The sequence below is a fragment of the Grammomys surdaster genome, unplaced genomic scaffold, assembly GCF_004785775.1.
Source record: "Grammomys surdaster isolate TR1022 unplaced genomic scaffold, NIH_TR_1.0 270, whole genome shotgun sequence".
Classification (NCBI taxonomy): domain Eukaryota; kingdom Metazoa; phylum Chordata; class Mammalia; order Rodentia; family Muridae; genus Grammomys; species Grammomys surdaster.
This window is the reverse complement of record NW_021604711.1, coordinates 2,247,268-2,266,143: the sequence shown is the minus strand read 5'-3', so window position 1 is coordinate 2,266,143 and position 18,876 is coordinate 2,247,268. Positions and strand designations below refer to the sequence as shown.

The following is an 18,876-nucleotide window of genomic DNA, read 5'->3' as shown; positions in this document are numbered from 1 at the left end:
CTAGTCTCAAAGGCCAGTGAGGTCTCACTGTTGTTGTGAAGATGCTCAGTCCTGAAGACTGGCAGAGACCTCTGGTGCCTTCCTCTGCAGAGTGGCTTTTGTCTTATTCCCTTTAGACAGTCTCACTGCCCCCAAGCTAGCTAGCCTGCAAAATCAGGCAATACCTGTTTTCTCCTCTTCTCCATCCCCCTCCCCCTTGTTACTGGGGTTACAAGCTCATCCTGCTTTGCCCATCTTTTTTTTTGCATTAGTGCTGGGGTTCCAAACCCAGGTCCTCGGACGTATACAGCAAGCCATCTTACTGAGCCCTCTCCCAGCTTCCAAGTCTTAATATTTATTATTCATCCATAACAGATTGGGAGGCCCTTGGGGTCTCACCTACCCATTGCTCCATGAACATCTGTCTTTCCCTAGGCTTCCTGGGCCCCATAAATACCCCCTTTTTGGTCTCAGGGTTGAGAACCAGACTGGGTTAGGCTTTCAATTTTTCCTAAGCTACCAATCAGGTTATAAACAACTATGGGGAGGTGGGAGGACCAGTGGCTGGGGGCTGCTAGTGAAGAGGGGATGTGTCTCTTCCCACCTCTCCCTCCACCTTTTCCCCTCAGGATAACATTCCTACAGGGCCCACTGGAAACATTAGCAGCTCTGGCCCACAGTATACCCATCTCACTGGTGGGGCTAACTCTTGGACCTGATGAGGCTCTGGGACTAATGACCCTTCACTAGAGGCTAGTCAGATACTATAGGTAGGATTGCCTGCTGAGAAGTAGGGTACAGCTCAGTGGTAGACCTTGGTTAGCAAGATAAAGACCCTGGATTTGCCCTTAGTAACACAGAAATGCAGAGCCAGGCTTGCAGGCAGGGTCTGGCCTGCTGTAGAGGGACACATAGGCAGGTGGGTGCCTGTGCATATATTTGTCTGTCCTGAGCTCAGCTCTGCATTCTTGCTGTCATACCAAGACATTTTCTCAGGGTGGGACTTTGTGGTGTGGGGTCCAGAAGAGGGATTTGATCTTCAGTGTTGAGCTAGGGTCACAAGGAAATCCTTTGCCCCTATTGACTTCACCTTTAGTAGTAGAAGGGACAAGATAAAACACGAAGTCCAGTTTTATCAGTGGCTACCATCCTTCCACCCCCCCTACACACACACACACACACACACACACAGAGTCTTTGGGAGAAGGCCGTGCCTGAGGCTTAACCTCACTATTCTTCAGTGCACTGTTTCATGGCTGTGTTGATGGCTTGCCATCCTTGGCTGCTGGAATGTCAAAGGGAGTTCATCCTGATTGCAAGCACCATCAGATTTCACGAAGATCTGGCCTTGTTGGGCCTGGTACACTCTTCCATCCAGTGTCTAGAGTAACCAGTGGTTACAAGGGTGGAGTAGTCATGTCCCTAGGGCAACGAGGGTTGCTCTGGATTCCCATTAGCTACGTGCCAGAGTCTGCCAAGCTGGTTGAGGGGAAGCCTTGGCAAGTTCCCAGGAGACGGGGGAGGAGCAGAAGCTGGGGCAAGGTTCCGTTCTCAAACCTTACTGTTCTCAAACCTTACTGCCGTTACTCCAGCCGTCTCAGCTTCTTTCCTCCGTGTTGAAAGGTCACTGTCACCTATGGGGAATTCATTCTTCCATCGCTCTCCTGATGCTGCCCATACCAGCCCTTTGCTATCTGCTTCTCATCTCTTTCATATCCTTTCTTGGTGCTCTTGAAAAATAATCATAATCACAATAATTAATAACAACAGAGCCCACTCCAAGCCTTAAAGAGGCAGCACCTACTTTCTCCTGGCAGAGCCAGCAGTACCTTTGTAGTTAGCAGCTAGGATGCCACCATGCTTGAGCCTTTGTTTCTGTCCCTCCCTCTGCCAGGGTTGGAGGGTAGTGCTGGGGCACATGTTTTTCTGCCTGTGTCCTCCAACAGGCACTGGGCCTCTGAGATTTTAATTGAACTGTCTTTTCTTAGAGATAGATGCTTTCCACATCCAGCTGCCTGTGTGCATTGGGAAGCCGGCCTGTGATCCTGTGTGGGGAATTAAAAGGCACAGCAGCTGGACTGATTAGATGGGGCAGGGACAGAGTAGGCAGGGAGGGGACACTGTTCATGGCTCCCCTCTTTAGATAACGTCTCTGGTAATGCATTTTGGGGAATGTATTGCAGGGACACACACACACATACACATGCACACACACACAGACACACAACTCCAGCCGTAGAAATGTTAATGATATCCACAGGACACTCAGCAGGAAATGAGAGTGATCTGGGACTAATAAAAACTGAAATGTAATTTGTGCAGATATATGAGGGAGGCAGATGTAGCCTTCAGAGCAGTTTGGGATTGTGTATTCTTGGCTTATAAACACATATCCAGGGAGGGCAGGGAACTGGCATTTTGTGTCCTGGTCTTAGAAGTGGCCCACCAGCTATCCTGACCAGGAGTGGCATCCACCTGCATCCAGAGTGTGTTCTACTCTGAGAAGGTAGGGCAGGAGGCACCAGGCTGACCACCTGGATGGATGCTGCCTCCAGCCCCTCTGGAATGGCAGGTGCTTCATCCAAACCACAAGGACTGGAATGAAGTAGATCCAAAGGGTAGGTGGGCACTGTCCTAATGAGGGGTCAGAGATGGACGATGAGTTGGGGATGGGATAGGCAGGAAGCTTTAACAACCTGGAGAGGAGGAAAGTTATCTTAGGGGCAGCTGGGTCAGTCGTACTGCTCTGAGCTCTGGAGGCTGTCTGCTTGCCTGGGAATGCCCTGTTGAGCTGGATGGAGCTCATTTTTCCCCTTCCTTGGGTCAATTCCCAGACAAAGGAAGGAAAGTACCTTTGTGGGATCCAGACTAAAGGGAGGCTGGATCTCCCTACCAATAGCTCCCCACTCCTGCCTTTCACACCTCTGTTTCTGTGAGGCACTTACCTCTCCTCCCTCACATTTAGTTCTCAACAAAACAACCTCCCCCCCCCCAAACCTTTGTGGTCTATGGCAGACCACACCTCCATCTTAGTGTGTTTTGGGACAAGAACTGGAAAGTCCCAGTTCCCTCCTAGGAGCTTGGACTGCTCAGACCCAGAGAGCTTGGACATCCTCCCTTCCGCCTGTGTGGTGGCTGAGTAACCCTGAGCTTGTGGGATGCAGGGCCAACAGTCAGCCTTTGTTATTTCTCCAAAGCTTAGGGGTATTCCTCTTTTTTATCACTGAGGATTTTCTGGGGTAACCAAAGTCAGTCAGTTGAAGGAAACCAGAAGAGATGCACAAGCCTAGGTTGTGACCACCCACAAAAGCCCTGGTCTTCCTGCCCTGTCTCCTGTATCAGTGCTGTCTGTACCATCCCTGACCTGAGAAGTTGTGAGTGGCTCAGCAGGGAGGGTTAGAGAAGAGGGAGGATAGTGTGCTCCCCAGTGCCAGGGGACTGTGTCTTTGTCCCCTATTAGTATGCATCCCCACACTCCGGACGACATAATCTGTTTATGCACCTATGATACCAAGAACAGGAGGCAGGTGCTACCATCCTTCATTCCCGGGAGTCAGAGGAGGGGATGCTTTCTGTGGACAGTTGGCTTAGCAGCCCCCAGTCAACATCTGCCAGAAGGGACAGAGTCCAGATGGCACTGCAGGGGACGTGTGTGTGAGCGTGCATGTACATGTGCCTGATAGGTCCTTTGTACATGCGTGGATTCCTGTATGTGCAGTTACAGCGGGCCTGGAAAGCGGCCTCTCCCCAGTTGGGGAGGGGGTCCTCATGGGTACCCAGTGCGGCTGAGTCATGCTGAAGTACGGCAGCACAAAGACTAAGATGATGGGATCCAGCAGGGCCCCAGGGAACAGTGGAATTGCTCTGCTAAATGATTTTGAGCTGTCTACAAGGGCTGGGCGTGGTAGTACAGACGAGTGATAGACAGGGGGAGCTGGCAAGAGGGCCTGGAGTGGCCATCCACTGTGACTTGCTCTGTGCGGCCTGTTTAGACTATCCATTTCAGTGGGAGCTCACCATGGAAGCAGGATTTTAGAGCAGCACACCTCTCAGACCCAGAGGTTGCCAGTATGTGCACAGCTGGTGGGAAGGTGGCAGGGAGGGATGCTAGCTGAGGTAGAGAGTAAACCATGGCCTGTCTGAATTGTCTTCCCTCTGCACCATCCTTTCTCTTCACAGATAACCAGCCCGAGCCATGCAGTCTTTTCGAGAAAGGTGTGGTTTCCATGGCAAACAGCAAAACTACCCACAAACCTCACAGGAAACATCGCGCCTGGAGAACTACAGGCAGCCGGGTCAGGCTGGGCTAAGCTGTGATCGGCAGCGACTGCTGGCCAAGGACTATTATAGCCCTCAGCCCTACACAGGCTATGAAGGTGGCACTGGTACACCTTCTGGCACAGTGGCCACGGCAGCTGCAGACAAGTACCACCGAGGCAGCAAATCCCTGCAGGGGAGGCCAGCTTTCCCCAGCTATGTTCAAGACAGCAGCCCCTACCCAGGGCGCTACTCTGGCGAGGAGGGTCTTCAGGCCTGGGGGGGCCCACAGCCACCTCCTCCTCAGCCACAGCCTCTGCCAGGGCCAGTGAGCAAGTATGAGGAGAACTTGATGAAGAAGACAGTGGTGCCTCCAAACAGGCAGTACCCTGAGCAGGGCCCCCAGCTTCCCTTCCGGACTCACAGCCTGCATGTCCCACCACCACAGCCTCAGCAGCCCCTAGCTTACCCTAAACTCCAAAGGCAGAAACCACAGAATGACCTTGCCTCCCCTCTGCCCTTCCCCCAGGGCAGCCACTTTCCCCAGCATTCCCAGTCCTTCCCTACCTCCTCTACTTATGCCCCAGCAGTGCAGGGTGGTGGGCAGGGGCCCCACTCATACAAGAGCTGCACAGCACCGTCTGCCCAGCCTCATGACAGGCCGATGAGTGCCAATGCAAGCCTGGCTCCAGGGCAACGGGTCCAGAATCTTCACACGTACCAGCCGGGCCGCCTTGGCTACGAGCAGCAGCAGCAAGCCCTTCAAGGCCGGCACCACACCCAGGAAACACTCCACTACCAGAACCTTGCGAAGTACCAACACTATGGACAACAAGGCCAGGGCTACTGTCCACCGGACACAGCTGTCAGGACTCCAGAACAGTATTACCAGACCTTCAGCCCGAGCTCCAGCCACTCCCCTGCACGGTCTGTGGGTCGCTCCCCTTCCTATAGCTCCACCCCATCGCCACTGATGCCCAATCTGGAGAACTTCCCCTATAGCCAGCAGCCGCTTAGTACTGGGGCCTTCCCCACAGGCATCACGGACCACAGCCACTTTATGCCCCTGCTCAACCCATCCCCAACAGATGCTGCCGGCTCTGTAGAGCCCCAGGTCAGCAACTGCAAGCCCCTGCCAAAAGAGAAGCTCCCTGACAGCCTGCTGTCAGATCTCAGCCTGCAGAGTCTCACAGCGCTCACCTCACAGGTAGAGAACATCTCCAACACTGTGCAGCAGCTCTTGCTTTCCAAAGCTGCCATGCCACAGAAGAAAGGGGTCAAGAACCTTGTGTCTAGGACTCCAGAGCAGCACAAAAGCCAGCACTGTAGCCCCGAGGGCAGTGGCTACTCAGCTGAGCCAGCAGGCACACCACTGTCTGAGCCGCCAAGCAGCACACCACAGTCCACTCATGCTGAGCCACAAGACGCTGACTACCTGAGTGGCTCTGAGGACCCGCTAGAGCGCAGCTTCCTCTACTGCAGCCAGGCCCGGGGCAGTCCTGCCAGGGTCAACAGCAACTCCAAGGCCAAGCCTGAGTCTGTGTCCACCTGTTCTGTCACCTCACCAGATGACATGTCCACCAAGTCTGATGACTCTTTCCAGAGCCTGCACAGTACTCTGCCACTAGACAGTTTCTCCAAATTTGTGGCAGGCGAACGGGACTGCCCGCGGCTGCTGCTCAGTGCCCTGGCACAGGAAGATCTGGCCTCTGAGATCCTGGGACTGCAGGAAGCCATTGTTGAGAAGGCTGACAAGGCCTGGGCTGAGGCTTCCAGCCTGCCCAAGGACAGTGGCAAGCCACCCTTCTCACTGGAGAACCATAGCACCTGCCTGGACACTGTGGCCAAGACTTCATGGTCACAGCCGGGGGAGCCAGAGACCCTACCTGAGCCCTTGCAGCTGGACAAGGGCGGCAGCACCAAGGACTTCAGTCCGGGGCTGTTTGAAGACCCTTCTGTGGCCTTTGCTACCACTGACCCGAAGAAAACAACCAGCCCCCTGTCATTCGGCACCAAGCCTTTGCTTGGGACTGCCACTCCTGACCCCACTGCTGCAGCGTTTGACTGCTTCCCAGATACAACCACTGCCAGCTCAGTGGATGGTGCCAACCCCTTTGCTTGGCCAGAGGAGAACCTGGGCGATGCTTGTCCTCGTTGGGGCCTCCACCCTGGTGAGCTTACCAAGGGCTTGGAGCAGGGTGCAAAAGCCTCAGACAGTGTGGGCAAGGCAGATGCACATGAGACCTCTGCCTGCATGGGTTTCCAGGAAGAGCATGCCATTGGGAAGCCAGCAGCTGCACTGTCTGGGGACTTCAAGCAGCAGGAGGCAGATGGGGTGAAAGAGGAAGTGGGTGGATTGCTGCAGTGCCCTGAGGTGGGCAAGGCTGACCAGTGGCTGGAGGATAGCCGCCATTGCTGTTCCTCCACTGACTTTGGGGACCTGCCACTGTTGCCTCCCCCTGGCAGGAAGGAGGACCTGGAAGCTGAAGAGGAGTACTCTTCTCTGTGTGAACTGCTGGGGAGCCCTGAGCAGAGGCCCAGTCTGCAGGACCCATTGTCCCCCAAGGCACCCCTGATCTGCACCAAGGAGGAAGCAGAGGAGGTGCTGGATACCAAGGCTGGCTGGGTCTCTCCATGTCACCTCTCTGGGGAGCCTGCTGTTCTACTGGGCCCCTCGGTGGGTGCTGAATCAAAGGTCCAGAGCTGGTTTGAGTCTTCTCTGTCACATATGAAGCCAGGGGAAGAAGGGCCAGAGATGGAGAGAGCTCCAGGTAGTTCCAGCACTTCACAAGGCTCCTTGGCCCCAAAGCCTAACAAGCCTGCCGTTCCCGAGGGGCCCATTGCTAAGAAAGAGCCTGTGCCACGGGGTAAAAGTTTACGGAGCCGGCGAGTACACCGGGGGCTGCCTGAGGCTGAAGACTCCCCATGCAGGGTGCCAGCACTCCCCAAAGACCTCTTGCTCCCAGAGTCCTGCACAGGTCCCCCACAGGGACAGGCAGAGGGGGCTGGAGCCCCAGGCCGGGGGCTGTCAGAAGGGATCCCCAGAATGTGTACCCGCTCTCTTACAGCTCTGAGTGAGCCCCAAACTCCTGGCCCTCCAGGGCTGACCACCACCCCCACACCTCCTGACAAACTCGGAGGTAAACAGCGAGCTGCCTTCAAGTCTGGCAAGCGGGTGGGAAAACCGTCACCCAAGGCTGCCTCCAGCCCCAGCAACCCTGCTGCCCTGCCTGTTGCCTCAGACAGCAGCCCTATGGGCTCCAAAACCAAGGAGCCAGACTCTCCTGGCATGCCTGGGAAAGACCAGCGTTCCATGGTCCTCCGGTCTCGCACCAAGCCCCAGCAGGTCTTCCATGCCAAACGACGGCGGCCCTCAGGGAGCCGGATCCCAGACTGTCGTGCCACCAAGAAGCTCCCTGCTAACAACCACTTACCCACTGCATTCAAGGTCTCCAGTGGGCCCCAGAAGGAAGGTCGCATGAGCCAGCGGGTCAAAATACCCAAGCCTGGTACAGGGAGCAAGCTTTCCGATAGGCCTCTCCACACACTCAAGAGGAAGTCAGCCTTCATGGCACCTGTCCCCACCAAAAAGCGGAGCCTCATCCTGCGAAGCAACAATGGAAGTGGGGTGGATGGGAGGGAGGAGAGGGCAGAGAGCTCCCCAGGCCTCTTACGGAGGATGGCCTCACCCCAGAGGGCTAGACCCAGGGGCAGTGGGGAGCCACCCCCACCCCCACCCCTGGAGCCACCTGCTGCATGCATGGGGTTGGCTACACAATCATCCCTGCCCAGTGCTGTGAGGACCAAGGTGCTGCCACCCCGAAAGGGCCGTGGCCTCAAGCTGGAGGCCATAGTACAGAAGATCACCTCACCTGGTCTCAAGAAACTTGCCTGCAGAGTGGCAGGGGCCCCTCCTGGGACACCCCGGAGCCCAGCCCTACCTGAGAAACGTTCAGGGGGCAGTCCAGCTGGGGCAGAAGAGGGTTTAGGAGGAATGGGTGCAGGGCAGATGCTACCAGCTGCTTCAGGAGCTGATCTGTTGTGCAGAAACCCAGCCAGCAGGTCCCTCAAAGGTAAACTCTTGAATAGTAAGAAGCTGTCCTCTGCTGCTGACTGTCCCAAAGCTGAGGCCTTCATGTCCCCAGAGACCCTGCCATCCCTAGGGACTGCTCGGGCACCGAAGAAAAGGAGCCGAAAAGGCAGGACTGGGGCTTTGGGACCCTCCAAAGGCCCATTGGAGAAGCGGCCCTGTCCTGGCCAAGCTCTGATCCTCGCTCCCCACGACAGGGCCAGCAGCACTCAGGGTGGAGGTGAGGACAACTCCAGTGGAGGAGGCAAGAAGCCAAAGACAGAGGAGCTGGGACTAGCCTCCCAGCCCCCTGAAGGCCGGCCCTGCCAGCCCCAGACAAGGGCACAGAAGCAGCCAGGCCAAGCCAGCTATAGCAGCTATTCAAAGCGGAAGCGCCTCAGCCGTGGTCGGGGGAAGACCACTCATGCTTCACCCTGTAAGGGACGTGCCACTCGGAGAAGGCAGCAGCAGGTCCTGCCTATGGATCCTGCAGAGCCTGAAATCCGACTCAAATACATTTCCTCCTGCAAGAGGCTAAGGGCAGACAGCCGCACCCCAGCCTTCTCGCCCTTCGTGCGGGTGGAGAAGCGAGATGCGTACACCACCATATGCACTGTTGTCAACTCCCCAGGGGATGAGCCGAAGCCTCACTGGAAACCCTCCTCCTCTGTTGCCTCCTCCACCTCCTCCTCCTCAGACCCAGCTGGGGCTTCTCTGACCACATTCCCTGGAGGCTCTGTGCTGCAGCCGAGGCCCTCCCTGCCCCTCTCCTCCACCATGCATCTGGGGCCTGTGGTGTCCAAGGCCCTAAGTACCTCTTGCCTTGTCTGCTGCCTCTGCCAAAACCCGGCCAATTTCAAGGACCTTGGGGACCTCTGTGGCCCCTACTACCCTGAACACTGCCTCCCAAAAAAGAAGCCAAAACTGAAGGAGAAGGTGCGGCTGGAGGGCGCCTTGGAGGAGGTTTCTCTGCCTCTTGAGAGAACACTCAAAGGCCTGGAATGTGCAGGCAGCACCATGGCTGCCACCCCTACCACAACCACCATTACTACCACCACGACACTGGGGAGGCTGTCCAGGCCTGATGGCCCAGCTGACCCTGCCAAGCAGGGCTCCCTGCGCACCAGTGCCCGGGGCCTGTCACGGCGACTCCAGAGCTGCTATTGCTGTGACGGTCAGGGGGACGGGGGTGAGGAGGTGGCCCCAGCTGACAAGAGCCGCAAACATGAATGCAGCAAAGAGGCCCCTGCAGAGCCTGGTGGGGACACCCAGGAACACTGGGTACATGAGGCCTGTGCCGTGTGGACCAGCGGGGTGTACCTGGTGGCCGGGAAGCTCTTTGGGCTGCAGGAGGCCATGAAGGTAGCTGTGGACATGGTAAGAAGCTAGAGCAGCCGGGGTGGGGTAGGGGATTTTGAAGTACCAACAGGTGGCAGAAGTGTCTCCAGGGCTCTGTCGTGGGTTACTTGTGTCCATAGCCAGAGAGCACAGCCTCAAGCCCCAGAGTCCCTTGAGGGAGTACGGAGGCAAGTTGAAGCACACCTGGGGCTACAGCAGGACACATTTATCCATCAGGCCCCAGGGTATGTGCTACGGTTTCTGTGTTCCACTGGGCCCAGTTGGAACATACTGTCCATACATACTACCCAAAATCGGAGCTGCTGGTCCTGGCAAGACAGAGTCCTTCCAGAGTTGAATGTCAAGATGACCTGGTCTCCCCCTGAACTGGGACATAGGGGATAGCTTCTAAACAACGTGTGGCTAAAGCATGGGACACTGGTCCTGGCAGCCCTGGCTTACCTGGCCACAGAAGCCCTGAAGCTCAGACCTCCAGTTTTAAGTCATCCCTTCAGAGAACTTGGGACTGCAGCATCCATTTCCCGTCCACCCTTGCTCTGCCTCTCCTGTGGGGCAAGGTCACGGGACCTAGTACATTAACACCTATTGATCTTTAAGGCTGTATCTGGGATCACAGGTCTGGGAAGGAGAAAGCATTCTGAGCTGTGGCTGCAGCTAAGATTCTTCAGGCCAAGGGGACTGGCAGAGGCCACTTCAGAGCCTATGTTCCCTGAAGTTTTGGCCCCAGGGCAGCAAGGCCATTTCCTACCTCTGCAGATTCTGCCCTGATTTCCTGGGCAGTGAGGCTCCAGACCCACTCCTCCACACTGTTTCTTGCTAGGCAGCCATGCCAGTTCTGTTGGCTTCCCCCTCCCCTTTCTTCCCTCAGCACATTATGGGCAGCTGAGCCTAGAGGACCCCAGCTGTTCAGTGCCCCCCTCCTCCCCTGACTTTACTGTCCCAGTTCTTGAGAAGCATTCTGCCTAGGCAGGCCCCACCCTTGACCTTGGGGACCACTGTGGAGGCTCCAGGCTCCAGGCTCTGGGGCTACAGCCAGACACATTTCTCCATCAGGCCCCAGGGTATGTGCTACAGTTTCTGTGTTCCACTGGGCCCAGCTGGAACATACTATCCACACATACTACCCAAAATCGGAGCTGCTGGTCCTGGCAAGACAGAGTCCTTCCAGAATTGAATGTCAAGATGGCCTGATCTGTCCCAGTTCAGGGACTGTCCATGGTGATGACTATAGAATCTCTCTGGGCCCTGTTGTCTGCCTACCTTGGTGAGAAGGGCCCAAGAGACAACACTGCAGCTTCCAGTCCCTCAGCCAGTTGATGCAGCAGGCAGGACACCAGCCATACATGGTGCTGGACCTCTATGCTCTTCCTGCCTGGCACTGGTTCCATGGGAACTTCATCTTTATGGCCACCTTAAAATCTCGTCTCTCCATTAGAAAGCACCAAGCCTGGGAGAGCTGGCCCAGCAGTTCAGAGCACCGGCCACTCCTCCAGAGGACTGGGGTTCAGTTCCCAGTATCCACATGGCAGCTCACAACTGTCTGTAACTCCAGTTCCAGGACATCTGACACTTTCACACAGATATACAGTAGGCAAAACACCAATACATGTAAAATAAAAATAAATCATTTTTTAAAAAGGAAAAAAACCCCAAGCCTGGATGGAGCCCCTGTCCAGCTGGTTGTCCTGACCCTGCACCATGCAGGGCTTCTTTGGGCCCTAGGGTTGGCACCAGGTCATCTCACGTCCTCAACCTGACATAAACAAGGAGGAACATGGGTGAGTGCAGGAAAGGCCCCTGTACCCTGCTTTGCCCCGTGCTCCTGGCACCCACAGAATCTCTTGTGGAACTGAGGAAGCTCTCTGCTGAGCCCTGTCAACTCAGGGTAACAGGGAAGGCCAAGAGGCCCTCACTGGACAAGGGTTGGCTGCCAGAGGTGGTTCTGGCTGGCAGCTGGGACCTGCTGCCAGACTGTACCCCATAGACACAGGCTCATGACATGGCCACCTAGAATATGCTAGAGAATAGACTAGGGTTTCCCAGGTTTCCTGGACTGCAGGGTTTTTCTTCAGCCCATTGCTTTCTGCCTCAGTGGCTTGGTACTACTCTAGGCACCAGGCAGACCCTAGTTCAGATATATCTCCAGGAAGCCTTGTTTCCTCTGCAAGCCCCAGAATGCCAGCACCCAGGCAGTACACTGGCCAGGTCTTTGGTCTTTCCTGTCGTCCACAGTCCCTGCTGCCTCATGGCACTTCCTGGACTCAGCCACTCAGGCTGCCCACATCCCTAGGTTGTGGCATCCTCATTTCTTGGCTGGGGGGGGGGGGCTTGGCTAAATCGCCCTCAGGAGACTGGTGGTCTCTGGTGTGGGTGCTCAGGCCAAGAAGTGGGGCACAGTTCATCAGCTATGGCCCCTGTAAGGGAACTGGGAGCAAGACAATAGTCTTCATCCTTCTGTGCTTTAGTCTCTTCATGTCTGCAACCAGCAGAGCCCTGCCTCGGGAGTTGCTTGGGACTCTGCCACAGGGGGCCCCATAAGAGTCTTGAAATGCTTCTAAGGGTGCATGAGACTTGGTCTACCCTGGAGTCTCCGCTTGTGCTTCCTTTGATGCCTTAAGAGATGGGCCTGGGGCTCTTAAGTCCTCGAGTGGCTTACCCAGAGCCTCTGTTTTAATGTCTTCCTTTTGTGCTATCCCTCCTGGCCACTTCAGCTACAGAGCGTTAGAACAGAACCCATCCTGTCAGGACAGCCTGGGCCTGCTTGGCTGCAGCTTAGGATCTGCCTGGAACTTTGAGCTTGTGAGTTGTTCCCAGCTCCGTTTTCTCTGGCCTCGAGAAGTTCATTGTGTGCTGGGACTTGCAGCCATGCCTGGCACCAAGTACACTGTTACTGCAGTGCTTAGTCTGTGAGCCTGCTGTGTCCTCTGCTTCCCTCCTGCCTCACGGCCCACTGTGGTGACAGGCTTGGGGACAGGGATGGCCAAGGCCCATCTTTATCTTTCCCCGTGCCAATGTTTGGTGTCACTCCTCCATTAGACTTCTTTGTCTTCTAGCCAACTATAGCCTCTGAAGTCCCGCAGAAGTCGGGCTGGACATACTCTTGAGGTAGGGGTCATCAGATTCTCTTGAGCTCAGCCTCTTGGAGGGTCCTGTGCCGATTCCTCCCCCAGCTCATTTCTGTGCATCTGCCGCCATTGGGTAGAGTGCTTCTTGCCTGCTTTCACATGAAAGGGGCCTGTCTCACCGTCTGGAAAGTGGAGGTCTGTGAAAGCCACACCTCTTGTGGCTGCGGACACACCAGAGCCAGCATGGAAGCAGCACCTGACAGATGGTGGCTGCCAGCACCACTAGCCCAAGAGGGTCCCCCATGCAGTGTGCCAGCCCAGGAGGTGGCAGAGGGCCAGCCCTTGAGGGCATAGCCCTCTATGCCGCATTGCGGTGCCATCCTGGCAGAAGTGCTGCTGGGCCTGTCTGGAACACACAAGGACTCACTTGCCTTCCTCTCTCTTCAGCCATGTACCAGCTGTCATGAAGCCGGAGCGACCATCCCGTGCTCCTACAAGGGATGCATCCACACCTACCACTACCCATGTGCCAATGACACAGGTAAGAGCTGGCTCTGGAGGCCTGAGTACAGTTGGTTCAACCCAGATCCTATGCGATGCCCAGGGCATTCCCCTGCCTCGGCAGCTTTATCGCTTGTTCTCTCCACCTCTGCCTGCCTTCTGGCTGTGGAGATGGGAGGGTCAGTCCCTACTTTGCTGATTTTGAGGACTTCCCAGAGCTCTGAGGGGAAGACAGATATAAATGATAGAAACGAGAACTGAGCAAAGCTCAGAAAGGGACATGGGTGGACGGGCTTTTAAGGATGAATAGGAGTACACAACAGAGGAAAAGGTTAGACACTGGCTGAAACCAAATGAGGGGCATAGTGTGGCTCAGTGTACATTGTGGGCAAGCATCCTGTGCTCCACACCTGATGTCTCCATAGCAACCACGTTGCCCAAGTTCAGGGACACCATCCCCATCACTCACTACAGAAAAATAAATCTAGGGGAGTCAGGGTTGAAGTGGAGACAGACCAGCTGGTGTGTTGGCTGTCAGGACTCAATGTGCAAAGTGGAGCAGGTCTTTGTGGGCTCTGACAGGGCCCTATGGCCAGCCCCATTCACTGTGGGCCACAGGATCCGGAAGCCCAGCCTTAATCCATCCAGTGGGGGAACTTGTCTATAAAGAAAGCATCTACTCACTAGGGATGGTGATAACCACTCTTGCCCAGGTTTGGCCCTGGTGGCACTTAGGCCCCATCCTCAGAGCTGGACTGTGCGCCGCTCTTGAGTGGAGCAGTGGCAGGATGAATTAACACGATCCAGAGGTGCAGCCTCACCTTCCCGCCATCCCTCTCAGTTCTGGCCTGGTTACTCGTCCCAGCCTGAGCAGTTACCAGTGCTCTTTCTGCCTTCTGGGCCAGCTTCAGCCATAGTCAAACAGTCTTGGTAGGACTGAGCTGCTAACACTCACTAGGAATGGATGGTGGTGGGCACAGGATAGGGTCCTCACTGGTTCTGCCCCCATCAGTGTGATGGCCTGTGTAGAATGTGGACTTAACCTAAGTGCACGGCCTCACTCTCCATCCAACCTACCTCAGCCAAAGGCTGGGGCTTTCTGTGTTCCCCCCACTCCAGTCCAGTGCAGCTTCCCCAGGGGCTCAACCTGAAGGGCACTGCCAGGACAGCCATGTTCTGCTACAGTAAGACTAGATGTCTGGTGACTTCTCTGTTGCTGTGATAAAATAGCAACAAAAGCAACTTAGGGAAGGGAAGATTGGTTTTGGCTCACAGTTCCAAGTCCCAAGTCAGCATAGTAGGGAAGCCATAGCAACAGACACTTAAGGGAGCTGGTCACAGTACATCAGTAAAGAAGCAGAGAGGAGCCAGGCATAGTGGGGCACTCCTTAAATCCCAGCACTTGGGAGACAGAGGCAGGCAGATGTCTGTTGAGTTTGAAGCTAACCTGCTCTGCATAGGAAGTTCCAGGGCAGCCAGGGCTACATAGCTCAGACGGTTGGCCAGTTAAGAGTTCTTACAGAGGTTCCAAGTTCAGTTCCCAGCACCCACATAGTGGTGGCCTACAAATCCAGCTCCAGTGGATCTGATGCCCTCTTCTGGCTTCTCTGGGTACTGCATTAATGTGCACAAGTACATACTCAGACATATGTAAACATACTTAAAAAATAAAACTTGAGCCAGGTGTGGTAGCACATGCCTTTCATCCCAGCACTTGGAAGGCAAAGGCAAACAGATCTCTATGAGTTCAAGGCCAGCATGGTCTACAGAATGAATTCTAGGCCAGCCAAGACCGCACCCCTCCCCAAATAATAACTTTAAAAAAAAAAATTAGTAGTAGCCATGCAGAACAGCAGATGTCACTGCAGTTAGCCTAATCCAGATGCCCCTCGTGGGCTGGGGAGGTGGCTCAGAAGCTAAGAGCTCCAGCTGCTCTTCAGGAGCTCTCAGGTTTGATTTTCGGCACCCACATGGTGTCTTTATAACCATCTGAAATTCCAGTTGCAGGGTATCTGATGTCCTTTTTGGCCTCTACTGGCACCAGGCACACATGGTACACAGATCTACCTACACTGCAGTCAAAACAACCATAAATGTAAATTTTTAAAAAGATAATCCCTCACAGGCATTCCCAGAGGCCCGTTCTCCAGGTTATTTTAAATTCTTTGTAGCTGACAATGAACAGTATTCAGATCAGATCAGGAGATACTGTGATTATAAAGAAAGCCATTCTGTCTGAGCTGGGAGGAATCTGGGGAAGATTCCAGACAGGTGACATTGGAGCCAGGCCCCAGACATCAGCTGTGTTAAGCCATGGTTGGTTAGTGCACGGCTGCAGACCAGGCCATGAGCACTCAGCAGAAGACAAGTCTGAGGCCGAAAGGGGCCTGCGGGGATAAGACATCCGTCTGTATGATAGACTGGTGAGCTAGCCAGGAGTCCCAGCAGGGGAGAACGGTAGTCTGGTAGAGGTGGAACCATACATTCTAGAGACTTGACAGGCCTTACGAGAGAGCAGGCATGGAGCGTCTGGTTTCCTCACTTTTATGATGTCGATCTGGACAGGGCTGGCTTGGGAAGATTGGGCATTTAGTAGCAGGGTCAAGCTCCTGACCCTTTCATACCCAGTTTAGTGGCTTCTTTATACCTTCTGGCCCAGTGCTGTCTGCTTCGGGTGGCTGGCCTAGCACATCCCAACAGCAGCAGGGCCCTTCAACAAGTAACAAGGCTTGTAGCCTGTGTTTGTTAGCCAAAGGCGGGTACCTGTATAGCTCAGATTCAAAGGGTGGGTGGGGACTACAGAGCCAGGCAGCTAAGGGTAGGCCACAACAGGAGGGAGCACCTGCCATTGGGCTCCTGACCTCAGCACTGGGGTTAGGGGAGGCACCTTGGAACAGCTGTCAGAGAGGTGGAGCCCTGGGAAACAGCCGTTACGGCCAGTGACAAGGTCAGAGTGCCTAGCCACGTGGCAAGAGTACAGCAATAATTCACCACTCGGGCCAGCCACTCCTAGGTGTCCTAGGCTCCTAGAAACAATTGGAAATCCCCTTCTGCCCCTCACTTCCAAGAGCATAACAGCAATAGCACGCGGTCCAGTTTGAACATCTGTATTCAGTTCCAAAGCTACCCCCAACCCCTACCCCAGTCCCTGCCCTCAGCCGCTGGGTGACTGGTGACTGAGCTGACTAGGAAGTAGCAACCCCCTGCTGTTAGGTTATATCTAAACCTAGGTCCAGCATAGCCCCAGGGCCAAATGTCTGCCTGAGTGCTCTTCCGAGAAGACAACTTCTCCTGCAGCTTTCTCCGGTGACACCCACCTCCCTCCCTCCCCTCTGGGTGGAGAAGAGGGAAGAAAACACAGGCAGGTTCTGCACCATCTCTAATGTGAGATGGGAGATGACATCTGGGAAGATGAGCCCCTGTCAGTGGCGGAGAGGGGGCCAAAGATGGGCTCAGGAAGGCCCATGGGTGGAAGGGACACCCAGAGGATGATGGCTACATGTTCTGATGGCAGCTGGCAAGGTCTCACGATAGCAGCACATCGCCCTGGGTAGGCATAATGACTGGCTGCTTGGCCATCCTCTCTGGACATCTGGGGCATTCATCTAGACCCGGACCTTGTGACCTCCTACTGCTGTCTCTTAAGAATAAGCCCTTCCGTGTGGAACATTTCCTCTGAACGTGAAGAAGGATCATGACAGCACACAGTAGGTGGCATTGTGACTAATCTACAATATAGAGGCTGAGATTTGGTAGCTGACATTCCAGTCAGGACCTGAAGCTCCACTTCACAGTTGTCAGTCACCCAAGCAATCAATCGTGGGTGCTTTCTGAGCGTGGGCCTCTCCTGACCATTGTGCAGGAGACTGAGACAGGAGTCGGCATGTCTGGGAAGGAGAGTTCCTTCTGCTTGGGAGAGACCTGAGTAGCAGGGAGATGGCCTTGTGGGCCAGGGGGTGCATAGGAGTGGAGGACAGGAAGGGAAATACCAGGGTAGAGGCAGAGGGGCTGCACCTCTGGGTGGAATTTGGACTAGAGAGGGTTCAGAGCAGGAACTGGGTGCTCGGAATCAACACTGGAAGCCAGCCTACTCTGCATCACCACAGAAACTTTTCTTTGCTCACAGGTTGCACGTTCATTGAGGAGAATTTTACTTTGAAGTGCCCCAAACATAAGGTAGGTGAACAGGCTCCCCCAGAGAAAGAGTTCCCTACCCAACCCAGTTTCTCCCTGCCCTGCCAGAGGGTAGGGAGGGGTACAGCCAGGGTCCTAAAGTTATGTTGTCATAGTCTAAGGTGGATTGCAGGGTTCTTGTGGAAGGGAAGAGGGTGGCAGCGGCTGGCAGTAACAGTAATGGCCTGTCCCTCCCACAGAGGCTGCCGTTGTAATCCCTGTGTGGCCGAAACTCCGAGGAAGAGGAAAGCTGCGCCCACAGCCGGTCCTTGATCCCATCTTGGGTCTCGGTTCCGGCTGCCTCGGGCGCTGGAGTGAGGCCTAGGTTGCAAAGAAAACCGGGGCCAGGCTTGGCGAAGGCAGGCCAGAGTGGCCAGACCCAAGGCACAAGGTCTCGGGCGGGGTGTAAGTCCCCTTCAAGCTCTGAAAAAGACGAGGCATGCAAGCTGTGCCCCTGGGAAGAGGCTGGGGGCGCTGCTGGCTCGGTGGACGACGTGGGGCAGACCCACGCTTTTCTGTAGAGGCCCACCGGTGGGGACACGGCCCAGCACTTGGCATGGATCTGTCCAGGGCCGTGGCGGGCCTGGATCCCTGATGAGGGCTTGCCAGGAGTGGCGCCCATGGCTTCTGTTTGTCCCCTTTCCAGTCTTCCGCCCACTGCTGGAGCCCGGTCTGGATGCTTGAGGAGCCTGGGCCTGGCTACCCTCTAGCAGATGTGCAGCTGTCCCAGACAAAGCACCAACATGGGATTTGGGGACTGCCACTCAGCTTACTCGGCTCATGGGTGGAGACAGTGCTAGATTCGTGTACAAACCTGTGTACCCCTCTATATATATGTTATATAGAATGTATATATGTTGGGAACATGCTCGCTTCTGTGTGTCGCTGCTGTGTGTCGTGTGCTCCACAGCGCAGAGCCCTAACCTGGCCTTGGCTGGGGCGGGGCTGAAGTGATGCCCCTTCCCTGAGCAACTACCACCATCACCACCACGGCCAGCCCCCACCTGTCCGTTTTGTGTTCTCAGCTCTGTCCACGCTTCAATAGGCCTGACGCAGCCCCCCTTTCCCTGCAACTTTCTGTACATATGACTGTAAAATGGTAAACGTGTGTATTATATCTGGCCTCGTTATATAGTGTATATATATGTATACATATACATATACATATATATAATATATATGAAGACTGTAAATGTTAAGACAACTAGTGTTCTTATTAGTATATTGCTTCACACTGAAGATTGTGTGTATCGAGCTGTTTCTAAAAGATGTTTATTTTCCTTAAGAGTTAAAAAAAAAACAGTCATTGCATTCAGAAAAAAAGTCAATAAAGATACCACGATTGTTTTGGAAGTTTGCTGCCTGTGGACACCAACCAGATTCCCTAAGGGGTTGGGAGTAGAGGGAAAGGCCCAGGGGACACAAACAGGGATCCCAGAGTCTGCTCATTAGGAGACCATGGTCCCTCACCCA

General features: G+C 54.9%; 1 protein-coding gene across 7 annotated transcripts in view; it reads left to right on the top strand.

Moving 5' to 3' along the window:
- The window catches only part of Rai1 (retinoic acid induced 1), a 95,377-nt gene extending 76,621 nt beyond the window's left edge, over positions 1 to 18,756 (top strand). For all 7 annotated transcript variants that reach the window (XM_028776467.1, XM_028776463.1, XM_028776462.1 and 4 more), the window contains 4 exons: positions 4,159 to 9,682; positions 13,177 to 13,270; positions 17,357 to 17,406; positions 17,604 to 18,756. In XM_028776467.1, the coding sequence (XP_028632300.1) occupies positions 4,175 to 9,682; positions 13,177 to 13,270; positions 17,357 to 17,406; positions 17,604 to 17,618 (5,667 nt within the window). In that variant the 5' untranslated portion in view covers positions 4,159 to 4,174 and the 3' untranslated portion in view covers positions 17,619 to 18,756. The remainder of the gene's footprint in view (positions 1 to 4,158; positions 9,683 to 13,176; positions 13,271 to 17,356; positions 17,407 to 17,603) is intronic.
- Positions 18,757 to 18,876: the final 120 nt, after the last annotated feature.